General features: G+C 41.2%; 1 protein-coding gene across 1 annotated transcript in view; it reads right to left on the bottom strand.

Moving 5' to 3' along the window:
- The window catches only part of LOC127651293 (zinc finger protein 827-like), a 140,036-nt gene that overhangs the window by 18,716 nt on the left and 97,299 nt on the right, over window positions 1-24,021 (bottom strand). Inside the window, exons 8-10 of the mRNA XM_052137072.1 lie at window positions 19,491-19,545; window positions 19,279-19,379; window positions 2,588-2,725 (exon numbers count right to left, since the gene is read on the bottom strand). Of these exons, the coding sequence (XP_051993032.1) occupies window positions 2,588-2,725; window positions 19,279-19,379; window positions 19,491-19,545 (294 nt within the window). The remainder of the gene's footprint in view (window positions 1-2,587; window positions 2,726-19,278; window positions 19,380-19,490; window positions 19,546-24,021) is intronic.

Genomic DNA, 24,021 nt, shown 5'->3' with positions numbered 1-24,021 from the left:
GTAACCTCCGTTCCCCGAGGGAGGGAACGACACGTTGTGTTGGAGAAGCGACACTAGGGGTCTCTCTTGAGCGCCGATATTCACCTCTGACCTATTGAAAAGGGCCAATGAGAGTTGGCAGTCAGTATTTGCATACCCCGCCCCCACATACGGGTATTTAAGCGGGGCAAATACGGAAGTTTAGTCAGAATATTTCTGAGGAGCCGGAAATGGTCAGGCCACAACAGTGGCTCGGTTCAGCGACATGGCGGAGGAAAGACACAACGTGTCGTTCCCTCCCTCGGGGAACGGAGGTTACATACGTAACCAAACGTTCCCCTTCTGTCGCTCTCTCCACGTTGTGTCGGAGAAGCGACACAAGGGGACCCATTCCAATCTTGCCATGTGCTGAACCGTGTACGTGAACTGCCGATACAGAGACGGGCAGGGATTCATCCAGTGCCACGCATCGTCTGTACCCGGCTGCACGTACCCTTCCCCAATGCCCCATTTGAACATCGGGATCCTTCTAGTTACCCTGAGAGGGGAACGAGGCGATGTTTGCCAACATGGGAACGGGCCAGCCTGGCTGGGCCTCTTTTCTCTCAATGTTTCTCGCATAGAGAAATCACGGCCGGGACCCTTACACGCATATAGGGAAGGGGGTCTTACCCAGACCCTGCGGAGACCACACCTGACCTTTTTCTTGGGGAGGAAAAGTGGTAGACCTGTCACACAGCCGTCTTAGGGCTCGTGTGGAAAGTATGGTGCAGTGGTAGATCCAGCCTCGAAAGGGGGGAGTTGCTACAGCACGGCGACCGGGGCAGCTGTAACTGCCTAAGGGAGACACGGGGGTCCGCTCGTAAGGGGACAGAACCGTGGAAATACACACAGGGGGAGTCCGAGCAGGAGGCCTTACCTGTGGAGCACCTATACCAGTACAGGGTAGCCATCAGGGTACCCGCAGTGGCTTGGGTCGGTGAGTTGAAAAAACAAAGGATTCTCCTCCCGGCCCTCCACCGGGGGATGGAGCAGTCTTACCACCTCTGGAGCTAACGTCTTGGGCTCTGGGTCGGCTGTCTCAGGAACGCTTGGGAACCTTCCGGGTCCTAGAGGGGGTTCGTGAGACAGGGGGCGTGCGCTGCCTGCGGGGTGCTCGACGCTGGGGCTGAGAGCTGGGCCCGGGTTGAGGCGGAGCAGGAGCTGGTTTCTTCGCAGGGGGACGCGCTCGGCGGGCAGACGGGCAGGGCCCGTGAGCGGCAGGTCTGCGGCGGGGCATGATATGGGAGATGGCCTCCGTCTGCACCCGCTGCCGGCCCCAGCACCAACCGCATCGTCCTCAATCCCGTAGGAAGAAGGAGCAATGCGGGGTGCGGCTGGGGTGGCTTGCTTTCTATTGAAAGCAAGCCAGCGATCGCTAACGTGGTCATGGTCATGTTCTCGCAGTGAGAACATGAACCATCCACAAACGCCGCTCGGTGTGATCGCTGCCCAAACACACGAGACAGCGCCTGTGGCCGTCTGAAGCGGAGAGACTTCTACCGCATCCAGGAACGACACAGGGGCGGAAAGGCATCTTGAAAAGACGCGTCCTTAAAAGGACGTTCAACGCTAGTGTTTGCTCTTTTAGAGAAATTTGCTCTTTTAAAGGAAATTACTCTTTTAATACACAGTGTGTGTGTGTGTGTCTGCGCTGTCGAGCTCAGGGGCAACAATGCACGCCATGCAAAGTACAGAGAAAGCCGCTGTTGTGCGCCGTCAAATCCAACAGCAAGCAGATCGTCAGAGATACAGGAACGTTCAGGGTGTGTATTCTCGCAGCAGACTGCAAACAGACCATCGGCTCGAAGAAATTTTCTGACTAAACTTCCGTGATTTGCCCTGCTTAAATACCCGTTATGCGGGGCGGGTATGCAAATACTGACTGCCAACTCTCATTGGCCCTTTTCAATAGGTCAGAGGTGAATATCGGCGCTCAAGAGAGACCCCTAGTGTCGCTTCTCCGACACAACGTGGAGAGAGCGACAGAAGGGGAACTGCTGATCTCCTGGGATTTTCACACACACAATCTTTAGAATTTACTAAGAATGCCAAAAGGTGCCGAAAACAAAAAAATTGAGAATGGCGAGACTGGTTCAAACTGACAAAGTCAATAGTCAATATTAAGCAGATGGTTTTAAAGTTGTGGCTGATCGATGTATAATAAAAACACTTTTTACATAAAACTATTATGAGTACAGTCGTCATTTCACGTGAGAGTACACCCTTCAGATCACTCTTCACAAAAACTAAATTAATTTGTTAATGTGTAAAACTTTTTAAATTGGCCCCAAATTACTGAATGCACCTTTAATCGGAACATCATTTAATTATTTTGATTAAAAGTTTAAAACAATTGCTTTTAGTTTTGAAAAGCAATGCATAAGTAGACATAATATACATTTGTCAATAAAACTAACTTTGAGATTAAAAGGTTTTTAAGATCATAAGAAACCAAAAGTTTGACTGGTAGTGTACAGTATGTAACATTAAAGTGGTTACTTTTACTAACTGGATCATAATGCAAGTGTCTGTTGTGCATGTTGACTTTATGTGTATGAAGTCTCACCTGTATGTAGGGACAGGTGTCTGGAGAGGGTCTGTTGGCGACCAAACACCTTGCCGCATATAGGGCAGGGAAAGAGCTGTTCATTGAGTCTCCAATGAGCGAGTCCATTTCCTGGCTCTCCACTCATCTTCTCTGGATCTACACAGTCAACAGAATGCAAAAACAAATTGCTACAGCTTCAACTTATCAGATTAAAGGAGGAATCATTTGAAATCTTCAAATATTGTTTTAATAAACCTCTTGTGATTGCGTACTGTAGACATCCTTGAGATTCCAGTGTGCATGCTACAACAAGGCACATTAACATTTACTTTCTCAAAGGGTGCTTTCACACTTAATTCAATTGCTTGGGCCAAACCAGAGTTTGTTTCCTTCCTCCTTCCCCTGCCAGTCTCAGTTCACATCATATTTTTTGGGTCCAAACCGCGGCCCGATTACGTCATCAACGTGAGTATAAGTGGCAGCTGTTTACCAATGTAACTAGTCAACAGCTCAAGAAGACATCAGCTTCACTGTGTTATATAAGTATTCATCTCTTGATTTACCAATAAAATGACAATGACTGATGTGAAGAATACTAGTGTTTGTCTGCCGTGAGCCCATGGATGCACTGCAAGATATGTGAAGAATGTGAGCTGCTCTTTGAAAGTGATTTATTTGGACACAAGCAGGTATGAGAAATTCATTATAGCATAATAATTGCGATCGGGAGCAAATTATATGTCATTAATAGCAGTTTACTTCTGCAATTTGGTACGGTTACATTCATTTCAGCAGCAAACCATACTTGAGTTCACATGAACCATACCCCACAGCACCTTTTCAAGCAGACTCGGGTGCAGATCACGGGTACGCACTCGAGTTTGGAAAACAGCATTCACACCACCCAAATGAACCAAACTTTGATGTCATTCGAACTCGGGTGTGCACCAAAAGTGCTAATGCACCCTAATTAATTTGTTTGAAATTAGTGAAATATTTTTACTCTTGTGAGACAGGCAGACTACAATAATTGCAAGTAAATCGGAGATCATCAAATCTCCTTGTTCTATGAGACATGGAGGTTGTCGACAGTTCAGGTGCATGTTCTGTTACAGTGTTTAATATTATGTCGATGTGTCCATGCATCCAGATCAGGGAGCCAACAAGGTGTTTTATCTTGACATTGGACTGTGTATTCCCTTTTCTCCTTTCATTAAAATAGCAAGAGAGGGGAGAGAGAGTGAGAGCATGCCACACTCTGGAGGAGAGTGGCAGAATTAAACTATGATGAAGGCGGTTAGCTCGACATAAAATTAAAATGCGGCGCCACGCCTTCTCTCACTCAGGAAAGAGGGAGAGAGTGGGATAAATAAATGAATAGATAAATAAATATATAAACCGAAGAAAAATTCCATCATCATGCAACACTGTCCCCCCAAATGGACATCAATATGAACGCATGGCTATTATTTTTATGTACCAGACAGAGAGGATGCCGAATGTTAAGCAATGTTTCCTTACGAGCCTTACGATTTTTCTAAAAAAAATCTTGCTGAAAAAATCTTACAACTGAAGTGGCCATCAATCATCTTAAGGCATTCATATGCATGTTTTGTGTTTGTAGGTCATATCAATGGCTCAAGGGCTTATTTTTCATTGTATATACCGTGGCACTCTGAACCGCTCGATAAACATGCAAGGGGCTTTTTGGATATGGAGCGGGTGTGTGTCTGTTCCTTTGGACTTGTGGTTTGCACATAAATAGGCACATTTCTTTTTTACAAATGATGTCATAGGCAATGCAGTCCAAGGATTGATGGGGGCACTGCGAGGAAAAGGGGGGCAAGTGGTTGGGAAGAACCAGCATTTTTTGGCATATCAGAGATGATTTAATGGTGGCAATTAAAAAGCAGATACAGTGGCCTTAGACACAAGACCTGAATGACATTTTCATTGAGCTGCTCCAATCTGCCAATGACCAAACCCAAAACTCCAGAGAACTCTCAGAGTGGTCCAATGGGAGGGGTTGTCTGACTTGTCAAAATGCTTACTTAAGATGTCACAGAGAACAATATAAATTTCAAGCTAAATGTGCCCTTTACCCAGCACAAAAGACCAGCTTAAACCACCATGCTGGTCCAATCTGGTTTGGAGGTGGTCTAGCTGGTGGACCCGCATAGCCATGTTGTTCACCAGCAAAAAAAGTATGTGCAACCAGCATGATCTCTCTGAAGCTTGGTGGATAAGCTAGTAAAGGGACACTAGCCTTGGTAGGGGATGCCAGCATACCAGCATCCAAAACACACACATGCTGGTGACCAGCAATGCTGGTCTTTTTAACATGGTACTCCTCACTTCTTCTGAGGTATACTGTATGTACATCTAAATGGCAAGCAAATGTCACAGTGAGAATTTCATTGTTATCATGCACAATGTTGCCAAGGCTTTAATTGTTCTTTGAGGAGCTGTTAAAACTAGACAGACAAAAAGACATCAATCCTGTGATTCGTTACTGAAATCCATCATTATTTTTAAAGACATAATGATAAGGGATGTCTATCTCACCTGTTTGATTTTACAGCTGATGTATAACTTACCTCTGGCACATTACTTCAGTTTTGTGTCAACGGAAAAAGTAGGTACACTAAGTGTTGTTTGCAATAAACGATCTTGCCTGCATCTGAATTAAGTCAAAGCACCATCTCAACCCCGCTTCCCTGTTGAAAAGACCGTTATTGTTGATCACCATTATTTGTTGTGTTTTGGATGCTGGTGTCTCTACCAGGTTTCATAAAACTAGTTTCAGGGTACCCACCAATGAATTTCCATGACTTTTTCAGTCGGTCATGATTAATGGACATGGATTTGGATTAACAATCATGTTATAGACATTGCATTCAGAGCAATTTTCATCCATTTAAATATTTAAGAGCTGAGCAACTACAAAAAATTATATTCAATATAGACATTTTGGCAACACTTTATAAGGTTCTATTAGGTAACATTAAGAGGATAGCTCACCTAAAAATGAAAATTCTCTCATCATTTACTCACCGTAATACCAGATGTGTATGACTTTATTTTTTCTGCTGAACTCAAATTAAGATTTTTAGAAGAATATCTCAACTCTTTTGGTCCATACAATGCAAGTGAATGGGTGAAAAATGTTGAAGCTAAAGAAAATCACATAAATCAACATAAAAGTAATCTATACGACTCCAGTGGTTAAATCAATGTCTTCAGATGCAATATAATAATTTTCATTCTTCTTCATATGTTTTTGATGATTCATATTCTTCATCAATAACCATCCCCTACTGGGCAGGGAGAAGACCTACACCTATCATATCACTTCAGAAGACATGGATTAAAACACTGGAGTCATATGGAGAACTTTTATGATGCCGTTATGTGCTTTTTATACTATCTCTTTAAAACGAACACTGGGTAGCTACATTAGTTAACATGATAACGATGAACAATTGTGAATGTATAAATCAATATTAATAAATACTATATATATATATACTGATCAGCCACAACATTAAAAAAAAACTGATAAATAACATTTATTATCTCATTACAATGGCACATTTCAAGGGGTGGGATATATTATGCAGCAAGTGAACAATAATTTCTTGAACTCCATGTGTTGGAAGCAGGAAAAATGGGAAAGTGTGAGGATTTGAGTGACTTTGACAAGGGCCAAATTGTAATGGCTAGACCACTGGGTCAGAGTATCTCCAAATGGCAGGTTTGTGTGGTGTTCCCGGTATGCAGTGGATAGTACCCATCAAAAGTGGTCCAAGGAAGGAAAACTGGTGAACCGGCGACAGGGTCATGGGTGCCCAAGGCTCACTGATGCGTGTGGGGAGCAAAGGCTAGCCCGTCTGGTCCAATCCCACAGAAGAGGTACTGTAGCACAAATTGCTGAAAAACATAATGCTGGCCATGATAGAAAGGTTTCAGAACACACAGTACATTGCAGCCGGTCAGAGTGCCCATGCTGACCCCTGTCAACCACCGAGCGTCAGAACTGGACCATGGAGCAATTGAAGAAGGTGGCCAGGTCTGATGAATCACATTTTCTTTTAGATCATGTGGACGGCCGGGAGTGTGTGCATTGTTTACTTGGGGAAGAGATGGCAGCAGGATGCACTATAGGAAGAAGTCAGGCCGACGGAGGCAGTGTGATGATCTGGGCAATGTTCTGCTGGGAAACCTTGGGTCCTGACATTCATGTGGATGTTACTTTGACATGTACAACCTACCAAAAGATTGTTAAAGACCACATACACCCCTTCATGGAAATGGTATTCCCTGATGGTGGAACAGTGGCCTCTTTCAGCAGGACAGAGCGCCCTGCAACACTGCAAAAATTTATCAGGAATGGTTTGAGGAAACCATTCAATTTGATTGTGCATCTATGAGATGTGCTGGACCAACAATCCGATCCATGGAGGCTCCACCTCACAACTTACAGAACTTAAAGGATCTGCTGCTAACGTCTTTGTGCCAGATACCAAAGGACACCTTCAGAGGTCTTGCGGAGTCCATGCCTCGACGGATCAAAGCTGTTTTGGCAGCACGAGGGGGACCTACACGATATTAGGTAAGTGGTTTTAATGTTGTGGCTGATTGGTGTGTGCGTGTGTGTGTGTGTGTGTGTGTGTGTGTGTGTGTGTATATATATATATATATATATATATATATATATATATATATACAGTGGGTACGGAAAGTATTCAGACCCCCTTAAATTTTTCACTCTTTGTTATATTGCAGCCATTTGCTAAAATCATTTAAGTTCATTTTTTTTCCTCATTTTTGTACACACAGCACCCCATATTGACAGAAAAACACAGAATTGTTGACATTTTTGCACATTTATTAAAAAAGAAAAACTGAAATATCACATGGTTCTAATTATTCAGACCCTTTGCTGTGACACTCATATATTTAACTCAGGTGCTGTCCATTTCTTCTGATCATCCTTGAGATGGTTCTACACCTTCAATTGAGTCCAGCTGTGTTTGATTATACTGATTGGACTTGATTAGGAAAGCCACACACCTGTCTATATAAGACCTTACAGCTCACAGTGCATGTCAGAGCAAATGAGAATCATGAGGTCAAAGAAACTGCCTGAAGAGCTCAGAGACAGAATTGTGGCAAGGCACAGATCTGGCCAAGGTTACAAAAAGAATTCTGCTGCCCTTAAGGTTCATAAGAGCACAGTGGCCTCCATAATCCTTAAATGGAAGAAGTTTGGGACGACCAGAACCCTTCCTAGAGCTGGCCGTCCGGCCAAACTGAGCTATCGGGGGAGAAGAGCCTTGGTGAGAGAGGTAAAGAAGAACCCAAAGATCACTGTGGCTGAGCTCCAGAGATGCAGTCGGGAGATGGGAGAAAGTTGTAGTAAGTCAACCATCACTGCAGCCATCCACCAGTTGGGGCTTTATGGCAGAGTGGCCCGACGGAAGCCTCTCCTCAGTGCAAGACACATGAAAGCCTGCATGGAGTTTGCTAAAAAAACACCTGAAGGACTCCAAGATGGTGATAAATAAGATTCTCTGGTCTGATGAGACCAAGATAGAACTTTTGGCCTTAATTCTAAGCGGTATGTGTGGAGAAAACCAGGCACTGCTCATCACCTGTCCAATACAGTCTCAACAGTGAAGCATGGTGGTGGCAGCATCATGCTGTGGGGGTGTTTTTCAGCTGCAGGGACAGGACGACTGGTTGCAATCGAGGGAAAGATGAATGCGCCAAGTACAGGGATATCCTGGACTGAAAACCTTCTCCAGAGTGCTCTGGACCTCAGACTGGGCCGAAGGTTCACCTTCCAACAAGACAATGACCCTAAGCACACCGCTAAAATAACGAAGGGGTGGCTTCACAACAACTCCGTGACTGTTCTTGAATGGCCCAGCCAGAGCCCTGACTTAAACCCAATTGAGCATCTCTGGAGAGACCTGAAAATGGCTGTCCACCAACGTTTACCATCCAACCTGACAGAACTGGAGAGGATCTGCAAGGAGGAATGGCAGAGGATACCCAAATCCAGATGTGAAAAACTTGTTGCATCTTTCCCAAAAAGACTCATGGCTGTATTAGATCAAAAGGGTGCTTCTACTAAATACTGAACAAAGGGTCTGAATAATTAGGACCATGTGATATTTCAGTTTTTCTTTTTTAATAATTGTGCAAAAATGTCAACAATTCTGTGTTTTTCTGTCAATATGGGGTGCTGTGTGTATAATAATGAGGAAAAAAATGAACTTAAATGATTTTAGCAAATGGCTGCAATATAACAAAGAGTGAAAAATTAAGGGGGTCTGAATACATTCCGTACCTAATGTATATATATATATATATATATATATATATATATATATATATATATATATATATATATATATATATATATATTAGGGCTGTCAATTGATCACATTTTTTAATCTAATTAATTACATGGTGTCCCGATTAATTAATCGCGATTAATCGCATGTAATCGCATATAAATATATTTGCTGAGAAAGCCCTCATATAACAATAATTCAATATATAATGATTAAATAATTATACAGTTATCTTTAAATATTTTACAATTTTATATATATATATATATATATATATATATATATATATATATATATATATATATATACACACAAAATATTCAGATAATTATAATGCATTACATTCTTGTAGCAGAAGAGTTATTCATTGATAAGACAATACAAAAAGCGGCTTTAGAATACAATGTATTGTTTACTACCATAATATTGATCATAAGTCAATCATTGGAATACAGTTCACAGCAATCTATTTCACAAGTTAATTTGTCAATAAGTTGGAGATTTATTATGAGGGCTTGTTTAAGGACTCGTCAATTTACACCTGCGTCAGACATGCTTGTGTAGCGTCTCGGTGTGTTGTGACATAAACATAAAATGTTAAGGTCAATGTATCAAGTTAAATATAGTTTAATACTCAATCTTTAAACACATCTTGAGATCCCTTAGTTTGCATTTGCGCTCCTTCAAGTGTTTTGAATGCAAAAACGTAATGCATGTCTGTGTTGTGGATTGTTTTCTTCACTGTATAAACTGCGCATTGTTCATACAGCTGAAATTTAAATTACTGCCCTCTGGCGTAAACAGGTGGTACTACAAGCTTGCATTTCTCAGGAATCTTCCTTATCCGGGGGCACTGAGATTAATTGAGTAAAAAATTTTTTACCTGTTATTTTTTGTAAAATTAATCGCACTGAATTAACGTGTTAAATCTACAGCCCTAATATATATATATATATATATATATACACACACACACACACACACACACACACACACACACACACACACACACACTACCTGTTAACATTTTTAAACACTTGACTTAAATGTTTCTCACGATCTTAAAAATCTTCTGATCTGAAGGCATATGCTTACATTTTTTTATTAGTTTTGTAGACAAAAATATAATTGTGCCAAAGTTTTTGAAATTGATGACTTATACCAAATAATAAAGAAAAGCAGCCAATAAGTGAACAACATAGATGGGAACTCATTCAATACTTTAAAAAGCATCCTAGGGTGATACCTCAAGATACTGTCAAGAGTACATGTCTGCAAATTCTAGGCAAAGGGTAACTACTTTGAAGATGGTAAAATATATTTCACAGTTTTTATTTATTTTGGATTTTGTTTAGTCACAACATATTTCCCATAGTTCCATTTACGTTATTCCATAGTTTTGATGACTTTACTTTTATTCTAAAATGTGAAGAAAAAAAAAATATATATTTTTATATATATATACATACATATACATATATACATAATATAGAAAGAGGTGTTTCAAAACTTTTGACCGGTAGTGTCAAAAAACACACACACACACACACACACACACACACACACACACACACACACACACACACACACACACACACACACACACAACACACATATACACTCACCTAAAGGATTATTAGGAACACCATACTAATACTGTGTTTGACCCCCTTTCGCCTTCAGATCTGCCTTAATTCTACGTGGCATTGATTCAACAAGGTGCTGAAAGCATTCTTTAGAAATGTTGGCCCATATTGATAGGATAGCATCTTGCAGTTGATGGAGATTTGTGGGATGCACATCCAGGGCACGAAGCTCCCGTTCCACCACATCCCAAAGATGCTCTATTGGGTTGAGATCTGGTGACTGTGGGGGCCATTTTAGTACAGTGAACTCATTGTCATGTTCAAGAAACCAATTTGAAATGATTCAAGCTTTGTGACATGGTGCATTATCCTGCTGGAAGTAGCCATCAGAGGATGGGTACATGGTGGCCATAAAGGGATGGACATGGTCAGAAACAATGCTCAGGTAGGCCGTGGCATTTAAACGATGCCCAATTGGCACTAAGGGGCCTAAAGTGTGCCAAGAAAACATCCCCCACACCATTACACCACCACCACCAGCCTGCACAGTGGTAACAAGGCATGATGGATCCATGTTCTCATTCTGTTTACGCCAAATTCTGACTCTACCATCTGAATGTCTCAACAGAAATCGAGACTCATCAGACCAGGCAACATTTTTCCAGTCTTCAACTGTCCAATTTTGGCGAGCTCTTGCAAATTGTAGCCTCATTTTCCTATTTGTAGTGGAGATGAGTGGTACACGGTGGGGTCTTCTGCTGCTGTAGCCCATCCGCCTCAAGGTTGTGCGTGTTGTGGCTTCACAAATGCTTTGCTGCATACCTCGGTTGTAACGAGTGGTTATTTCAGGCAAAGTTGCTCTTCTATCAGCTTGAATCAGTCGGCCCATTCTCCTCTGACCTCTAGCATCAACAAGGCATTTTCGCCCACAGGACTACCGCATACTGGATGTTTTTCCCTTTTCACACCATTCTTTGTAAACCCTAGAAATGGTTGTGCGTGAAAATCCCAGTAACTGAGCAGATTGTGAAATACTCAGACCGGCCCGTCTGGCACCAACAACCATGCCGTGCTCAAAATTGCTTAAATCACCTTTCTTTCCCATTCTGACATTCAGTTTGGAGTTCAGGAGATTGTCTTGACCAGGACCACACCCCTAAATGCATTGAAGCAACTGCCATGTGATTGGTTGATTAGATAATTGCATTAATGAGAAATTGAACAGGTGTTCCTAATAATCCTTTAAGTGAGTGTGTATATATATATATATATATATATATATATATATATATATATATATATATATATATATATATATATATATATATATATATATATATATATATATATATATATGTGTGTGTGTGTAGTGGAAGTTTTGAAACACCTCATTCTTTATTATATATATATATATATATATATATATATATATATACACACACACACACACACACACACACACACACACACACACACACATGTATATATACAGTGTATATAGAATTCGTTGTTCTTTTATAATACTTAATGCATTAACTAATGTTAACATGTAGAACCTTATTGTGAAGTGTTATTTTAATTTCAATTTATGTTTTTATTTTATTTTTATTTACTTATTTTTACTATTTCCATGATTTTTCCATGCCTGAATTTTTTTTTTTTAATAAATAATAAATACATTTTCCATGACTGTGGAGACCCTCTAGCCAGCCACCACTGGTCAACTGATTCATCAGATAGTCCAAGCTGGTTAACCAGCATTTTTTGCTGGCGAAAAACATGGCTAATCTACCAGCTAAACCAGCGCCAAACCAGCATAAACCAGCTTGGCCTAGCTTTAAAATTCATGCTGGTCTTATCTAGCCTTTGACACTTTTGAACACTTGTTGATGTCAAACTTCACATTAATGTATTATGATTCGACCAAAACTGAATCTTAAAGCTTCAAATCGATTAGTAGTGCCACAAAACCAGCAATTAGCATGGCTAAATCACATAATTAAATAACTATGCCATGTGTGTTGCATCTCCCAGCCATCCCCCACAGTGACCTGCACTGCACATGAGCTTTAATTAAAACAACAGTAGGTGTTTTGCCCTCTGCTTAAATCTATGTGCGAGTTTCGAAAAGGCAACACACAATCAGACACAGGGCACTGAATCAGCCTCGTCACCATGAGGCCCACGTTTCCACTGAGTCAAACTGCTCATAAGAACCTATGCATTTGACTCATGTCCCACCAAACAGCGGTGCGGCGTGATGCGTTGCTAACAGCTCTGGTGTGACACAGAGCCTGGGGACTGCCAGGGAAAAGATGGCACCTTCCCACAATGCCTCAGTGGGGGACATGAGTAAATGGATGCCTGTGAACATGAGTTATGATTAGCTTAACTTGTGATTACCTTATTTTTCTTGTTACTGATGCATTTTTCCTCTCTCTATTTTCTGTTTTTCTCCTCATGTGCCTGCTGAAAAAGACCTGCAAGGCTTGTCACCAGTATATGCTGTATTTTGGATGCTGGTTTCTCCACAAAGACTTTCTTAAAGGAATAGTTCCCGATTCTGTCATAATTTACTCAGCCTCATATAGATCCAAACCTCTATGACTTTCTCTCTTCTGTGCAATACAAAAGGAAACTTTTTAAGAAATTTTCCAGTTTGTCTTTTCAATACAATGGCAGTTGATATTAACTCACTTTTTAAGCTTAAAAAAGGACCCAAAAGTATCATAAAAGTTAAAAGTGGCACACATGTTCATGTGAGGCATTGATTTTAATATAAAAGATGTTAGCCACTGTAAATCAGCTCCTAACATAGCACTTTCGATTGTACAACGAACGTCAAGATTTTCACAGAAAAATTACATGTAAATCAGGTCTATAACCATACAGTGCAAGTCAATTGGTTCGACACTTTCAAGCTAAAAAATAATAATATTTAAAAAAAGGACATAAAGGCACCATCAATGTAATCCATATGACTTGACAGGTTTAATCCATGCATTTTTAAGCGATACAGTCAGTTTTGGGTGTAAAACAGACCAAAATGTAACTCATTTTTTTACTATTAATCTTGCCTTTTGCAGTCTTCTGGTCAATCATGATTTCAAGCTTGATTACTCTTTCTCGCGCTTGATGCATGCACAGAGCACTGAACACAATTAGAGAATTATCCTTTTTGGGTGAACTATTCCTTTAAAAGGCATCCTCAATATAAGAAGTGTGCAAGTTTGGGGTCAAAAGTAAGGGTTACAGAGTTCACGACCCTGCAAAAAAGCAAAGGTCATGATGCATAATTGAGGCACTAGAGTATCTACATCAATGCCTTGAAGTTGTTAATGGTTTAATTAGTGTTATTAGAAAGAGATGAGACACAGTCTCTGCAGTGTTGCTGTAGTTGACTCGGGGCAAGAGGCAAGGATAGAAAAGCAGCCTTACACACACACGTATACATGACACACAGACCCAAGGAACTTAAATTCACTAACAGGCAATTCAGTGAAACATATAATATTAAGATTTAAAAGCAGACAATGATGTTTATCTGACACAGCCACGAGCAATATAAAGGCATTTTTTATACAAATATGTTCAAATTAGCTATGCAGACACACATGGAAACAAACGTTGATTTAGTCTGTGTTTGGCATGAATACAAAACTATTTAGAGCTATTTAGTTTTTCAATCACTGATTGTTCTGCTAAATATAACAAAAATAAATAATGACATATCTTTTAACTAAGAAGTGGGAGTTACTGCCCACACCAGGTTATAAGGTGTTGGACACTTAGAAATGAAAATAACAAAACAAAAAGGGAGAGAGAGTGAGGGGAAAAAGAGAGAGATAAAGAGGTAGACAAGATTCATGGCCATTCTTATGTGATTTGTGCATGTTCACTTCGTGTCTATGTGTAAGAACGAATGCATGTCTTGAGTGTGTAGTGAATTAACTTTCATGCACCCTGGACACGAAAAACCCAATCATTTTTTCATTAACTGGTGTAGGGAATCAGGCCAGGCAAGCGCAAACTAATTACCCTTTGCCAGAGGGGCCAGTAGAGGGAGGCAGGGAGTGCCAGCTGCCCAGTGCAGTGGTCTCAAAGCTGGGTGGGAGCACAAGGGGCCTCAGTAGACTTGTATTAGATTAGAGAGGTGGATTGTATGCAGTTATTTTCATTAAAGAAAACTGAAATGATAAATGAAAACATTATCGTTACCTTAAATAAAACCAAAGACATAATTGGGAAAAAATACAATACTGAACTAAGAACAAACTAAAATAAAAACAAAAATGACCACTAACTTGGTATATTATAAAATTTGAATATTCTGATTCATTGTGAATTTATTCTGATCTTTTATTCTGATCTGATTCTTTATGTGACCATTTCTGGAGACTGCATATTCACTCCAGTAGGTTGCGAAAAATAAGCGTTTTTAATGTTATGAACAACAAAATTAAAATGTTCACCACCGAAATAATAGAAGTGGACAAGAATGCTTCATTCACTTAAAAATTGTGTTCAAAACACTGATTTATTTACAAAAGAAACATCACTAGTTTAAAACAGAGTATTTAGAGCACTGCAGAAACTGGAGTTGTGCCTGATGCTTTGGCTATTTTGGAACTGTTTTTACTAATGGATAAGACATGCATGAACAAATTAATAATATTAATGTTTCATTGCTTAATATTATTTACTAAATGTTGATTTGTATAAAAAAAAAAAATCACAGCCATACTGGTATATGAATCAACAGCACTCTTGCTCGTGTGATCTTGCTTAAATATACTAACAAATTAAACTGAAACGTCTCGGTTACTGTCGTAACCTCCGTTCCCTGATGGAGGGAACGAGAACCTGTGTCGATGTATTGACACTAGGGGTCGCTCTTGGATCCCGTTTCACTTTCTCTTTGAGATCTTTGAGAAAAGGCCAATGAGAAATTGGCAAGTTGAATTTGCATGCCACTCACCCCGACATACGTATAAAAGGGAGAACGGGATTCATTCAGGTTTTGCACTGAGGAGCCGAGACAAGGTCCCGGACATTACAGCAGAGCAGTTCAGCCTGTGGCAAGAGGAACACAACGTCTCATTCCCCCCTTCTGTCACGCACTCGATGTTTTGTCGATGTATTGACACTAGGGGTCCCAATATGATATGCCACAAAGGCTGAACTAGTCACATGAACTGCCAATGCAGGTGTAGGCAAGCTACTATGAGCATAGGAACAGATGCATTCAGACTACCCGGAGCCTCCTCAGACACCCCAAAACTTTGTGTGATTCCCAGCAACCCTGAGGTGGGGAAAGGAGATGCATCCAGTATGGGAGCACAAGCTGCATCCTTTTCTCTCCAAGTCTTTCTCTTCACTTAGAAAATTAGATTCGGTTGGGCTCTTTAAACGCTCATAAAATGCGCCGGGGAAGGCGTTCTTTTCCGTTCCTATTCTTTCAGGGGGGAAAAGACCCCGTGGAGTAGAGGTCGACCGATTAATCGGCCGACCGATTAATCGGCCGATTTTTTTTGCATTTTTTTACATAATCGGCATCGGCCAATATCCAAGTATATCAAGCCGATTATTAGGCAGGCGCATCTGTGGGCAGCCTAGTGTTGTTGTGGAACACGTGTTCGACGCACACTGCCCCTAGAGTCATATTCCAGTAGAGTGAGCAGACCTCAAGGAAGGAGCTAAGTTCCTTGGAGAAAACAGTAAGGATTAAATTTGTATAACTTCTTTATATTTAATAAAAAACTTTTGATATGTTACTGCCAACTTCAAGAAAAAACGCGACAAACGCGATAGGCGACATGACGTTCGGCTACTTTGGATATTGATAGCTTAGTTTAAGTTGCATTATCACAGCAGGAGGGTTGCTATCATGTCACAATAAGCAAGTGTGTCTCTTGCTTATTGTCTCTTGGCTCTGCCAAGGGAGACGCGGGTCTACTGAAAAAAGTGGGAGGCCGTATCACAGAAAATACACACAGGAGGTTACTAGGGTAGCCGAGACCTGTGGAGCACTTACCCCAATACAGGGCCTGTTAGCACATATACTGGGTCTGACTACAGATTCCTCCGCTGAATTCGTGAGTCAGAGGGCTAGGAGGAAGAACATCCAGGGTTCACAAGTCGTGAACACGCATGGGGGAAGAGCACACGGCTTCACCTACCTGGAGGGGAAAGACGCTATACACAATTGATACACCCGGCCAGCTGTTTATGTAACGAAACTTACCTGCTCATATCTGAAAGAACACTGGATGAGATCGGCTCAACCCTAAGATTGTAAAATCTCACGAAGGTGTTGGGTGTTGCCCAGCCCGCTGCCCTACAGATGTCTGCTAGAGAGGTGCCATTGTCCAGTGCACACGAGGATGCTACACTTCTCGTGGAGTGTGGGGCGGGCACGGACTGGACCTGGTAGGCTAACGCAACAGCGTCCATGATCCAGTGGGCAAGCTTCTGTTTGGAGACAGCGTTCCCTTTCCGCTGTCCACCGAAGCAGACAAAGAGCTGCTCAGAGCATCTAAAGCTCTGCGTGCAGTCAAAGTAGATGTGCAAAGCACACACTGGACACAGCAACGATAAGGCTGGGTCTGCCTCCTCCGGGGGCAGCGCTTGCAGACTCGACCTGATCCCTAAAAGGGGTTGTGGGAACCTTGGGCACATAGCCAGGTCGGGGTCTAAGCCCTAGACGGCTGAGGTGCATGAGCACCAGGTCCCTGTGTGCACACAGTAACTCTCAAGTGTGCGCTATAATCAGACAGTCATCGAGGTAGTTCAGTATGTGGACGCCAACTTCCCTTAACGGGTCAAGGGCTGCCTCTGAGATCTTTGTGAAGACGCGATGGGACAGGGAAAGCCAAAGGGGAGGACCCTGTTCTGATACGCATGGCCGTCGAACACAAACTGTAGGAAGGGTCTGTATTGTGGCAAAATCGAGACATGGAAGTACGCGTCCTTCAGGTCTACCGCCGCGAACCAATCTTGATGCTGTATGCACGTCAAAATGTGAGTTTGTGCAAGGCCCAGTTCAGAACTCGCAGGTCTAAGATTGGCCGCAACCCACCGCCCTTTATGGGAACAAAGAAATAAGAGCTGTAAAACCCCTGTCTCATCTCGGCTGGAGGGACTGGCTCTATCGCATCCTTCTGAAGGAGGACCGCGTTTTCCGCCTGCAGGACAGCGGCCCTCTCATCCTTCACGAACGTGAAGAGAACGCCGAGGAACTAGGGCAGGCACCTGGCGAATTGAATTGCATAGCCGAGTCGGATGGTTCTGGCCAACCAGCGCGATGGGTTTGAAAGCGACTACCACGTGTCCAGGCAAGTGAGGCAGTGATCATGACCGTCAGAGGCGGAGAGTTAGCGACCGCATCCAGGAACGGCACAGAGATGGAACGGCATCATTAAAAAGAGGTATCTTTAAAAAGACGTTCAACTGTCACGGTGCCTGCTCTAATAGAGTAAACACACTCTTTTAGAGGATAAGCTCTTTAAAGCGCCGTCAAAGCGCCCAGGGATGTAGTCTGCAGCGGAGAGCAGAGTGGAGAGAGAACTGCTGGAATGCGCAGTATATCCAGCAGCAATGCTTGTATGGTGAGTTGGTGAATGGAACGGCAGTGGTATTCATCTTGCTGTCAATTCAATCGCTCGGCTCCGAAGAAAAAGTCTGAATGAATCCGCATACATCTGCCTTTTATACTCGTATGTTGGGAGGAGATTTCTCATTGGCCTTCTCTCAAAGATCTGAATGTGAATCAGGCTCCCAAGAGTGACCCCTAGTGTCAATACATCAACACAATGTTGAGTGAGTGACAGAAGGGGAACTAGAAAACACTTAAACTACAACTAACACAACTAGAAAAAACTAAACAAAACTAACAGTCAGAGTAGAACACAAACAAAAACTAAACTAAATTAAAAGGAAACATTTTTAATAAAATAGAAATAAAACATAATAGAAAACTACAAACAAAAAATTTATAAATAATATTATACAACAGTTAGTTCCGGTTCTCAAATCTGAATGGACTGGATTGGTGTTCAAGTCTTTCCAAATAGTTGAGATGATTTTGATTCATTGTTCATTCTGATTTAATTTACTGGTTCGTTCAGTGACCATATTTCTGGACATTGCATATTTACACCAGTACTGTAAATAAAAGGTGACAAAGGAGTGACTTTTATGTTTTGAGCATGTCATTAAATCATTGCCAGCAAAAAAATGGAAGAGAACAATAAGATAAGATTTGTTCAAAAACAAATATTTGCTTAAGAATGAAATATCACTAATTCAAAAGTTGTGCTAGATATTTTGGCTTCTTTTTGTATTACGTATTTTTGCTGGTGGAGAATAAATGTATAAACTAACTATTAATATTTAACTATTTAATATTAATTAAATGGTTGTTGAACTTTTTTATAAAAGAAAAAGCTGGTGCACGGAGCAACAGCACTCTTGTTTGTGTAATATTGTAAATTTTAACTGAAACTAGAAAATACTTAAAAAAATGATCTAAAACTGACTGTCATAGAATAATAAAAATAAAAAAATTAACGAAAACGAAAAAGGACTTTTAATTTAATTTAAAAAATTGAGAGAGAGAGAAAACAAAATAGAACAGAACAAAACGAAACAGAATAGAAAAGAAAACAAAAATCAAAACTATAATAGCCCTGCATTTATGCTTAGATCTGTGTAGGTGTGAGTGAGTACAGGGTCTTGGCTTGTGTGAAGAAGAGGGGCTCACCTTGATGGGCAACCCTGCTTGAAGAACCAGCTTCAGCTGGGGAAGAGCTCTTGGAGCGTGCACTGAAAGGTGATTGTCTAAAGTGGTCATCTACAAAAGTGCTGGAAACACAGCACCACCGTAAGAGTTAGAGTCACACTGATTCGCTAAATGTGAGAAGCAAGAATGCTGGCAGCTGGTAGGATAATCAGAACTGATGCACAACAACCTACCTGTGTATACCAAATGATGCATTGTCTTTGTTTTCGTGAGCTTTACTTACTTTCTCTGAAAAAGAAAAACAGTACATCGTCAAATGTTTGTCTAATTTTGTTAACCAATTTCACCCAAAATGACAATTCTGATATAATGCATTCACCCTCATGTTGTCCTATAACTTCCTTTCTTCTGTGCAACACAAAAGGAGATGTTGTACTATTAGGGAGTGACATTAAAAAGTGAAGGCTTACAGTCTGCTTAACATCTCCTTTTCTGTTCCACAGAAGAAAGTCTTACAGTTTTGGAACAACTGATGTTGAGTAAATAACAGATTAAAATTTTTGGGTGAACTGTCCCTTTAAGCAAAAACAACATTTTGAAATGGGTAACAAATGACCATTAACCCACATTGCAATAGTTAGATTTTTAAACCCATGTTTTGCTGAGCTGCATATAAAATGAACAAAGCATATGGCAAAAGAGAATAGTCTCTCTGATATGTCTTATCTGTCTGTCTGTCTGTATGTCTCTCTCTCTCTCTCTCTCTCTCTCTCTCTCTTCTGGTGGTCTGGTAATGACCTTGCTTCCTGGGTGGCACTTCCTAAGCTCCCTCTCCTTGACACCCTCTCAGTCACATGGCTCACAGAGGATGGAAGGGCTCTCTACGTTGCCATGACAATGCTGCACAGGAGCAAGAGAGGGAGAGAAAGAGAGAGAAAGACAACAGAGTGTGCTTGAGCCAGAATGTTTGAGAACAATCTGACGAAATCGAGGGTTGAGGGCTTATTCATACACACACTGCAGCTACACACTACTACCATGGGGTGGGCAGGAGGGTGCGAATGGCATGTGTGTGTGAAGTTTGTGTATAAATATGTGTGTGAAGGAGTAGGTTTTTTTTTGTTGTGGCTTCTGAGGTGCTAGATGGCATTTAAAAGAGCCGTAGCTGGCAGCGAGGAGCGCTGGGGGCAGGTTTGTCTCTGCTAATCCTCAGAATACGCTTGGAAGCAAAGCTCAATCCTGCCACAATTTAACACCACAAATAACCTTCCACTCTCTAGTGTGTGTGACAGTGCAGACGATGGAGAAGAAACCTGAAGACTGTCAAAGCAAAGAGTATGTTTAAAATAAACAGCCTAGGAACTTGTTTACACCTGGTAGTAAACAATCACAAGTGGACAGCACTTAATACTTTTGTTAACGGGATCAATAACATTGATGATTGGATCACTAAAATCTCATTCAGAGATAGTTAAAAACACTTGTGACCAAATCACATTTGTAGTGTAAATGCTATTTGTCATACGAATGACATCGAAGGACAGCCTACTCATTTGTCAATCAACCACTGTGCTAAAACAAGCTTTTAAAACTTTTTTTTAAAGCCTGTTTCTCACTACTAGTGAAAGCAGTGTATAAGCAGAGCATGTTTTTCCACACCCATATTAACATGTCTGAGTATTCATACTGGGTGCGTGAGCCACGCGTTGCCATGTAGCAGGAGCATACCAGACGTGGCAGTGAGACTAGAATTTTGGTGCTGAGCCTATTTATACTGTGCTGAACTCTACAAAAAATACAGTGAATAAGCACAATAAGCCCATTTAACCACATAATATTTAGCAAAATAGCCTTTTATGAAGCAATATGAAATACTGGAGCGAACTACTCACCATTTTTATAAAAAGACATCTGATGAACTTGATGCAAGTTCCACATGCAGTAATTGGAATACAAACACCCTTTCTATTCATTAAAACTGACTGAATCCATACATTTCAGCATTTTATAGCTACACTTTATGTTCTTTTCTGTTTAGATTAATCAACATTAGCATGTAATATGATCTCTCTCCTCAAGTACAGTGCTATGAAAAAGTATTTGCCACATCCTGATTTCTTCTGTTTTTGTTTATATATCATACTAAATTGTTTCAAACAATCAAACAAAATCTAACATAAAACAAAGGCAATCTGAGTGAACACAAAATACAGTTTTTACATGATAATGTTATTTATTAAAGCAAAAATGTTATCCATTACCAACTGGGCATGTGTAAAATTACTAAATCCCCAAATCTAAGAAACTGCATTCATAATGGGGTTCAGCTGGACTAGACACACCCAGGCCTGATTACTGCCAGCCCTGTTCAATCAAATCAACACCTACATATAACTTCTCCAGCAACATGAAGTTGGCGAAAAGGTCTCACCCAGTAGCACACAATGCTAAGGTTGAAAGATATTCCAGAAATTATGGGGAAAAAGGTGATTGAAATACATCAGTCTGTGAAGGGTTACAAAGCTATTTCAAATGCTCTGGGACTCAAAATAACCACAGTGAGAGCAATTATCTTTAAATGGAGAAAACTTGGCACAGAAGTGAACCTTCCCAGTAGTGGCCGACCTTCCGAAATTCCTCCAAGAGCACAGTGATGACTCATTCAGGAAGTCACAAAAAAAAGCCAAGGATAACATCCAAGGAACTGCAGGCATCTCTCACATCAGAAAAGTCACTGTTCATGACTCCACTATCAGAAAGAAACCAGCCAAAAATGCCATTCATGTGTGGCGAGGCGAAAACCACTGCTTACCTAGAAGAATATTAAGGCTCGCCTGAAATTTGCCAGAACACACCTTGATGATCCTCAAAGCTTTTGGGAGAATGTTCTGTAGACTGAGGAGTCAAAAGTGGAATTGTTTGGGAGATCACGTGACCCTCTGACAGAGATGGCTGCTTGAGTCTTGAGCTCCCCAACTCGGCGTCGATTAATCATCCGTTTAAGTTTTAACTTCGGCTCTATTGCAGCAAATAGGTTTGTTACCAGTGGTGATGGCTAAACATCACCTTTTACCAGCCTCTCCGGAGAAAAAACGGCTGAAGGATCCTGATAACGACGTAATGCGTGTCATGGTGGCCGAAGAGTTGAAACTACAGCTTGGTGTCGTGCGAGAAATATTTAAGGAGGAATTTCAACCGATCGCAGAAAGAATTGGTTCCCTTGAGAAAGAGATGAAAATAATTAGCAACAGTTTTGACAATATTCAGACGGCAGTTCGGAAAGTTAAGCAAGATTCGGCTGCAGTTAAGTTGGCTGTAGATATGCTTCAAGACAAGATGGCGAGGCTGGAAGACAAGAGTCGTCAATGCAATATTCGCCTTGTTGGCCTTAAAGAAGGGGAAGAGGGGAGCGATGCTGTGGGCTTCATTCAAACTAAATTACCCCTGTGGATTCCCTCTCTTAAAGATAGACCGATAGAGATAGAAAGGGCACATCGCATTTACGCAGGGGACAGCAACAGAAAAGGCCCGCGAACACTGATCTTCAAATTGCTACGCTTTCAGGACAGAAACGCGATCCTTAAAGGAGCTCGATCGGTGGGTCAAATTTTACACAGGAGTAGCTCGCTTCTTTTCTTCCCCGATTACAGCAATCAAACCGCCATGAAAAGACACGAGATGAACCAATCTAAGAAAAAACTCACGCAACTTGGGATCACATCCTTCATGATTTATCCCTCTACGATCAAAGTGATGCATCGCGGATCAACCTCTTTTCTCGAAACGCCGGCTGAAGTGGAATCGTATGCTGCCCAGCAACAGGCATTCGCTACGCATCTACCCGTATCTGATGACACACCTGCGGGAATGTTAACGGACTCCGACAGCCCGTAACCTCTATGAAAGGATTTAAAGGTTCTACTAACGCCGCGATTGTGCCGATCTCTTCATTGGTGAACGGTGATGCCGAGTCGACCTTCAGACTCGAGTGATCGACTGTTATGCTGGCCACGTATCTAGACGAGGTTTCTGTTTTGGCAGGCAGGAGAGTTCGTTCTAAATCTCTGCTTTCTGCCCTCTTATCCGGTTCTTGTTGTTGTTCCTTTAGAGTTTCAGATGCCATGATTTTTCCATGTAAGTCCATATTTGTTTGTTATATATTCAAAGGGAGGTACCTTATTATTAATTATCTATGGCTCTTAAAGTAGTATCTTGGAACGTTAATGGTTTAAACGGCGCCATTAAGAGAACTAAATGCTTGGATTATTTACGAACTAAGCAAGCATCGGTTGTATTAATACAGGAGAGTCATTTGAAAGCTTGTGACGTACATCGTTTTCAGAATAGGCACTATAAATTAGTTTCTTTTTCTTCGTCTACTAAGAAAACTAAGGGGGTTTTGATATTAGTTGCTCGGCGCCTTCCCTTTTCCATTCACTGTTCAAAGAGTGATACAGAAGGTCGTATTACTTGTACACTCGGTGCATGGTCCAATATTAAATGCGCTTTTGTTTCAGTTTATGCTCCTAATGAAAATGATAGTGAGTTCTATCAACAGCTTGTTCGTATGATACTAAGTTTTGGTGACTACTATCTTGTGATAGGTGGTGACTTCAATGCTGTGCATAATCCCTTACTTGATAGGTCCCAAATATCTCACTCTGACCTAACCCCCTCAAAGTTGTTTAATGATTTTATAAAACAGGTCAATGTCTGTGACATATGGCGACTAAAGAATGATAGTGCCAAAGACTATACATTCTT

Source organism: Xyrauchen texanus, chromosome 11 (assembly GCF_025860055.1).
Source record: "Xyrauchen texanus isolate HMW12.3.18 chromosome 11, RBS_HiC_50CHRs, whole genome shotgun sequence".
Classification (NCBI taxonomy): domain Eukaryota; kingdom Metazoa; phylum Chordata; class Actinopteri; order Cypriniformes; family Catostomidae; genus Xyrauchen; species Xyrauchen texanus.
The sequence above is the reverse complement of the archived record's forward strand: the minus strand, read 5'-3'. Positions and strand labels throughout refer to the sequence as shown.